General features: G+C 51.6%; 1 protein-coding gene across 1 annotated transcript; it reads right to left on the bottom strand.

Moving 5' to 3' along the window:
* Nucleotides 1–1,443: 1,443 nt before the first annotated feature.
* On the bottom strand, nt 1,444–4,804 carry LOC123283064 (granzyme H-like). Its single transcript, XM_044765394.2, has 5 exons — nt 4,527–4,804; nt 3,247–3,391; nt 2,580–2,715; nt 2,114–2,374; nt 1,444–1,709 (listed from the first exon to the last, which is right to left on the bottom strand). The coding sequence occupies exons 1-5, from the start codon at nt 4,579–4,581 to the stop codon at nt 1,563–1,565; spliced, it is 744 nt and encodes a 247-aa protein (XP_044621329.2). The 5' UTR covers nt 4,582–4,804; the 3' UTR covers nt 1,444–1,562.
* Between the last annotated feature and the right edge of the window lie 1,788 nt (nt 4,805–6,592).

The raw sequence follows: 6,592 nt of genomic DNA on the forward strand, positions 1-6,592 counted from the left end.
ATTATTTTCACCACAGTGAAGGATCTTGACTTGAAATGTGGCATTTTGTGCATTTGTGCCCTGGGCTCATGCCTTCTACATGTCAATAAATAAAAACAAGGCTGCCCAGGTGGCTCTTTCCTCTCTCCCTCCATCCTGTCCGGTCATGGGATCCCCTGAGCACAGATTGGGAACCTCAGGACCTGTGGGTCTCGAAGTCTCTTCCAATTTCACACTGCCCTTCTTGAATCAAACAAGATCACTCATATGAAACTCTAATGTGCAATACAGATAAAATACAGAGAATTTCATTATTTTCAAGGCAAGAGCTTTTGTGGAATCCAAATACCGATCCATCTGTAAAACTGACCTGCCTGGGGGAAGGGGAGGAGCCAGGGGAATTTAGAGGAAATTCCCCTCCATGTAAGTTTCCCAGTATCAGGGACAAAGCCTGTTATGTGTCTGTCACAAAGAGAGAGATCAGCAATTGACTTATTGATGGACAGCCAAGTGGTACTTTCTGGCCCAACAGCCCTGGAGCCCTCAGGCACACTGAGCTGCTATACCCCAGGTTGCCAGCAGGGGGAGACAGGCCAGGCTGAAAGGGGCTGAGGCTGCTGAGAGACTCCAAAGGACATTGTGGATATGGCCCTGGGAATGCTAGGCTGGATGGAAGACCTGAACTGTCTCTGCTCAGGTGGGAAGTGGGTACTGGGTCCTCTGATAGGCATCAGGTGGGCCAGCAGCTCAGGCATGACAGGGACAAGCCATAGAGGAGAATTCACATTGGAGTTTGGGAACTTGGTTAGGGAGATGAGAGAGAAGCTGGCTCAAAACAGCGTGGGCTAGAAGGGAAGGAAGCTGGTGGTCAGGGCAGGCAGAAGAAAAACAGACGCTGGTGTGGGACAGTCAGCCAGGGAGGAAGGTTGAGCGAGCTCAGTTCTGGGCCCAGGGTAGGGCAGGAAATGGGACCCGAGTGAGGCTGGAGGCCATCATGGCAGCATCTGAGCATCAGAAGCTGCAGGTGGTCCTGGCTGTGGGAGAGGCTGCCCCACTGGAGACAGAAGCCCTGGAAACAGGAAACTCAGTGCCCACGGCCTGGCCCCCTGGCCTCCTGTCTCCCTGGAGTTATTCTCCTTCCACTGCCCTGCTCCTCTCTCTGCCAAATTGTCAGGGTGTCGGTGATGGTGGTTGGGTTAGAGAAGGTAAGAACTTTCTAAAGCCCAGGGAGGAACATATTTTGAGGAAGAAGATCATCCTTTTATAATGGGCAGCCTTCAGACTCAGCCCTTGCACAGGGCTCAGCACCACAGAGCTGTGACTCAGAAAGGATACAGCATGGGGTTTAGGGGGAAGGAGAGCTGGAGGAGGAAGGAGGAATGACAGCCACAACTGACAGCAGAGGGCTGCCTGGAGCGTGCTGCTGCGTGTTGAAAGTGGTTCAGTGAGTCAGTGAGACTTCAGTCACACTCGCTAGAGATCCATTTATTATGGCTCCTCAGTCCCACTGCCTGCCCCATGGGATTCCTGCCTCTGCCCCAGAAAAGGTGGTCAGGCACACAGGAAGGTCAGCATCACAGCTGCTATGAGCAGCGCTTCATTGTTGACTTTATCCAGGGCAGAAAGTGTGAGACCTTCATGAAGACACCTGGAGGGGTCCCGTTGTTTTGTCCATAGGAGAAAATACCCTGGATCAGCTTGTTACACATGAGGGGTCCTCCGGAGTCCCCCTGGGGGCAGAGAGAGGAAGGACTGAGTTGGCCTCCCTGTTGTCCTGCCCTACCCTCCAGCCCAGTGGTCAGTAGTATGTGGGAGAGCAGGACCAGGGCAGCCTTGTCAACTCCCTCATCCCGGACTCCAGCCTGGCTCTGACTTTTCTTTGCAGCTCCACCCAGGCCAAGACTTTCTCTTCAATCCTCAGGGAAATTTGGGTGAGAACCCTGCTGTGGGGTGACTGATCCTTCCTCACCCTGCAGCCATGATCTGCTGTGGGGAAAAAACTAAAGACTGCATTCATGGACCCAGGCTGCCCAAGCTCTCAGGCTGAGGCAAGAAGATATGGCCACTCCCATCCCCCAGAGCTCCCCATTTCCTCTCTCCCCGGGTCTGTCTCGATGGATGCTGGAAACCTTACCTTGAAGCTGTTCTTCTTCTTCTTTGGGTCCCCTACACAAATCTGGGTGGACTGGTTGTAATGGTTGGGGAAGTGGAAGTAACAATCATCATCCTTCTGCACAGTCAGCTCCACATCCTGCAGTGTGTCGGACACTCTGTCTACTGGGGAGACTTTCCCCCAGCCGGCCACACTGCACACCTGTCTAGGCTTCACCTGGGCCTTGCCCCTGCGCAGGCTGAGGGGCCGCACAGCTGAAGTCAGCTTGGCCCTTCTCTCCAGCTGATGGGAAGAGGCAAGATAGTCCAGCTCAGTTTCTGGCCTCCTGGGCCTGGACACCACAATGGGGCTGCACTGACTTCCCCCTCCCCTGAGCCACTGGGACTAGGCAGGTGACCGGGATGGGAAGGAGGGGAGGGACAGGTCCCAGTGGGAGGGGAAGCAATCTCGACCCAGGACAGCAAGAGCAGCGGGGAGGTTCCCTTACCTTTAGTAACATGATGTCGTTGGCGAAGTTCTTAGAATTATAGTTTGGGTGGCGTATGGCTTGTCTCACAGTGATGACTTGCTGGGTCTTCTCGTGCTTCCGGATGTTGTGGGCCCCAAGAGTGACATTCATTAATCTGCATAGAAAGTAGAGTGAGGTGGTGGGGTGCATGGAATCAAAAGAGATCGATTCCTGGAGCCATGAAGGGCGGGTGACGTGGGGCAGGGCAGGGCTGCAGCCAGTGGAAATCGAAACAGGAGGAGGACTGGGCACTGAGTGACTGTGTCCCCTGTGCTTCTCAATGACGTTGAGGGTAGGTCACCTGGATGCTTTCTCTAGCCCTCAAGTCATATTGTGAAAATTCTCTGAATTCGCATTTTGACCCTGATGCATGGTTTCATCCTCCCCATCTGCTTTATTTGGCCAGTGTGGTGTCTCTCCTCAACGGGACCACTTGCTCTTACCTCAGACCCTCTGACCCCAAAGCTTACCTGTCCTGTTTCTCACTTTCCATCACCCAGTCATGCTCTCAGATGGCTCCTCTCATAGGATCTCACGGCCTTGAGTTAACAGGAGTCAGGGGAGCTCCCCTGGGCTGCGGGCCCTGGGCAGAGGACAGGGCTCCCTATAGGGGTCTCAGGAGGTGTCAGTTGTCTGTGGCCCTCACCTTCCCTGGCAGTGAGCAGCCGTCAGAACAAAGTCCTCTCGCACGAGGACACCGCCACACCTCCTTTTGTTCTCAAGCAGAAACTGAACAAATGCCATGTAGGGGCGGGAGTGGGGCTTGGCCTCATGTCCTCCGATGATGTCCTCTGAAAGAAAAGACTGGAAGATGGGCTTTCTGGGAACGGCTGTGGTCAGGAGGGAAGGTTCTGGAAGGTGATGATTGAGGGTAGTGTCTACAGTGCCGTGCGGACACCGGGGAGAGTCCTCCCAGGTTCTCCTAGTAGGAGAATAACCTTTTCTGAATGTCAAGCCTCAGAACCTCTTGTGAGAAAAGGGAGGACAGTATCTGTTGTCCCTGAACTACTTCAGACCATACATGGAGGAGATCAGAGCTGTCTTCACAATGGAGGAGCCCAGAGGATCGTGGACAGGCCTCTGCTATGCCTTCTGTCTTAGTGCGTCTCTCAAGCCTGCTGAGCCTCTGCTAATGTGTCAACTGGTACCCTATCTAATAATCTATCCGTGAGCTTATGGCATTGGATTTTCTACAACCCTAATGTCCGAGGGTCTAACCCATCCTAGGATCTCAGTAGACATTTTCTGCCTGCATGAATGAACATCCTTCACTTAGCTTTAGGCTGAAGTTTGGTGGGAATCGTGCTGGTGGGATTGAAGGCCATTGGCCTGGAGAGGGGACACTGTGTGGAGCAGCCAAAGGCCTGAGATGGCAGGGGGAGGTGGGGCTGAAAATGTACTGCCCAGGACCACGGCAGAGCCACGCCAACGGGGCGCCCTGCATGCAGTGATCCAGCCCCTTCAGAGATCAGCTGCTCCCTGGGCTTCTCTCCTCCGCGGGGGTGAGTGGGTGAAGTAACCAGGAAATGAAACCGAATCTTAAGCTGGGTCCAGGACAACTCTCATTACCGCAACCGATTTTTCTGACCTGCCCTTTCTTGGTTGGAGTGAGGGATTTTAATTACTTGTCATTTGTAGCTTCCCGTCATCTGCCAAATGCCTTTCTGTGAACAATCCATTTCCCAGGTGATAAGAGAGAGGCTCACATACTAAACCTTCTAGTGAACACCCTTCCTTCCTGCCATCCTTTCTGAGTGTCTATGCAGCATCAGACTTGTTAGTGTAGGTTTGGGATGGAGGCTGAGGTCTAGAAGGTTCTTCGACTCAAACTGAGGAAAATCCCTGACTGTGCTGGGCAGAAGGGTGAGGAGTCCAGAGGGTTTTGTGAGATGGGCTGGGGTTTCTGGAATGGGGATGGTCACTCACCTGTCCCAGCCTCAGGAGGCAGAAGAAACGCTAACAAAAGCAGGAGTGGCCGCATCTTTCCCGAAGGTCTGCCAGGGTCACAGCTGCAGGTGTTACTTCTTTCCAGACACACAGTCCCCAAGGTGAAGGCAGGAGTGGTGGCTCAAGACCTCGCAGACCTCCTAGACCTTTGCTCCTCTGATTTTCTTCTGTCATCTGCAATGTGGTTTGTCAAAGTTCTCTGGATTGGCTTAGGTGACAGTAGCACTGTCACCAACCACACTTGCACTCCCAGTGCTGAGTCACAGTGTGAAAGCAAGAAGAAAGAACAAGAAAGTGAAGCCTGTGCTGCAGCCAGCAGAGGAGCTGGACTCCAGAAGCCCCTCACTGACTGAATCTAGAATGTCTCCATTTCTCAGCTCTTGGCTCTTTTTCCATCCTGATGAAGTTATGAATAACTATTTAGGAAGCTAGGTCCAAGGAGATGAGTGAGATGTCTCCTGCCCTTGAGAAGATGGTGGTCGCCTTGAGTAGACTGAGAATCTGTGGTTAGTGTGTAGGCCAGTAGGGGCTGTGGTGGGGGTCTGCTTGGTGGTTGGAGATAGTCTGGACCTGCCTTAGGGGCATGTAGTGCTGGACACACGCAGACACCCACAGTGGTGGTAACCTCACTGCCTCTCTGACCACAAGTTCAGCTTCCTATTTTGGAATATTTAGAATCCCCTCTTTAAATGTAAATATGCTGTGACAAAGAGGGCTTCCTTTATCTCACAGTTTTGAATAAAATCCTGGACTTGATATTCATGGGACTAAAACAAACCATCATTGCGTCCATCAGAATTGAATGCCTAAGTGGTTTATTCTTGAGTCATTGAGCACCCCTAGACCTGAGGGGGGGATTGTTCCACCCCAATCGGAGTGTCTGTTTTCTGAGGAGAGAGTTCCCCTAGAGAAATGCTGGTTACTGATGTCAGATGGGAAAATGGATGCCGATCATCCTAATAATCACTATTCACTAAATAGTCTCTGTCCCGGGTCCAGTGAATCCTGGCTTTGATGTGCCTGGGCCAAAAAATTATAAATATTTTCCAACAGATTATCCCAACATCCTCTCCAGTATGATGACAGATGAGGGAGTAGTGGAAAAGAAGACATTATGAATTCTAAACAGCCAGATCCCAATTCTGTTAAAGCAACAGAATGTTATGAAGACACAGAAAAAGAGGGGAAGGCAGCCTGCTTAAGGACTAATGATGATGATCTCGGGGTGGTGATATTCTTGGGAATTTTAACCTTCTTGTTTGTCTGTTCTTCCTTTAACTGTCTTTCTATGATGAACATGTGTTACTTTTCCACCCAGTAAACATTGTCCCGTAGTTGAGGCACGCTCATCAATGGCAAACATTCAGCAGACGACGTCTTTCTAGTCCAGCCTTCTCTAAGGTGGATAATTTAAAAATGAGTTTACCTTTCTCAATCCATTCTTATATACAAGATTCAGAGATTGTTGACAAATTTACTCCATATGCTATAGGCTCTAGGACATGTTGGTGAATAAAGAAAGAATTAATGATTTCCACTCTAAAGATGGAAGGTTAGTGAGTCCCTGGCAGCCTCCCCTCCATCCTCCTCTACCCAGTGTGTTTCTGGCTTCTGTCCCAGAGAAGATGGATGGATGAATCCTGGAGGCAATTTTTCCTCAGAGTAGAAAGCTCGAGGTCCTGGTGTGGACAGGTGGGTGTTTCTCATTCTTTTTTCCAAAGGAGACAATGTCCTGGGCCACCTTGTTTCTCACAAGGGAGCCACTGGCCTCCCCCTGTGGGCAGGGGAGGAGGGGCTGGGCTGGGGCTTCTCCTGCTCCTCCTCTCCCTTATGCCCTGCAGTTGAGTGGTCTCTGTTTGGGGGCTGTGAGTGAGATGTGGGCCAGGACAGCCTTTGTGGCCTTCTTCGGTTCTGGGGCCCCAGCCTGGCCCTGACAATTCCCTTCTTTTTCTCCCCCAGGAAGACTTTGCCTATAATTGGCTGTGTGACCGGCTCCTATCCCTGCAGGGTGACAGGACCACAGATTGATTTGGTGACCAGGCTGA

Source organism: Equus asinus, chromosome 2 (genome assembly GCF_041296235.1).
Source record: "Equus asinus isolate D_3611 breed Donkey chromosome 2, EquAss-T2T_v2, whole genome shotgun sequence".
NCBI lineage: Eukaryota > Metazoa > Chordata > Mammalia > Perissodactyla > Equidae > Equus > Equus asinus.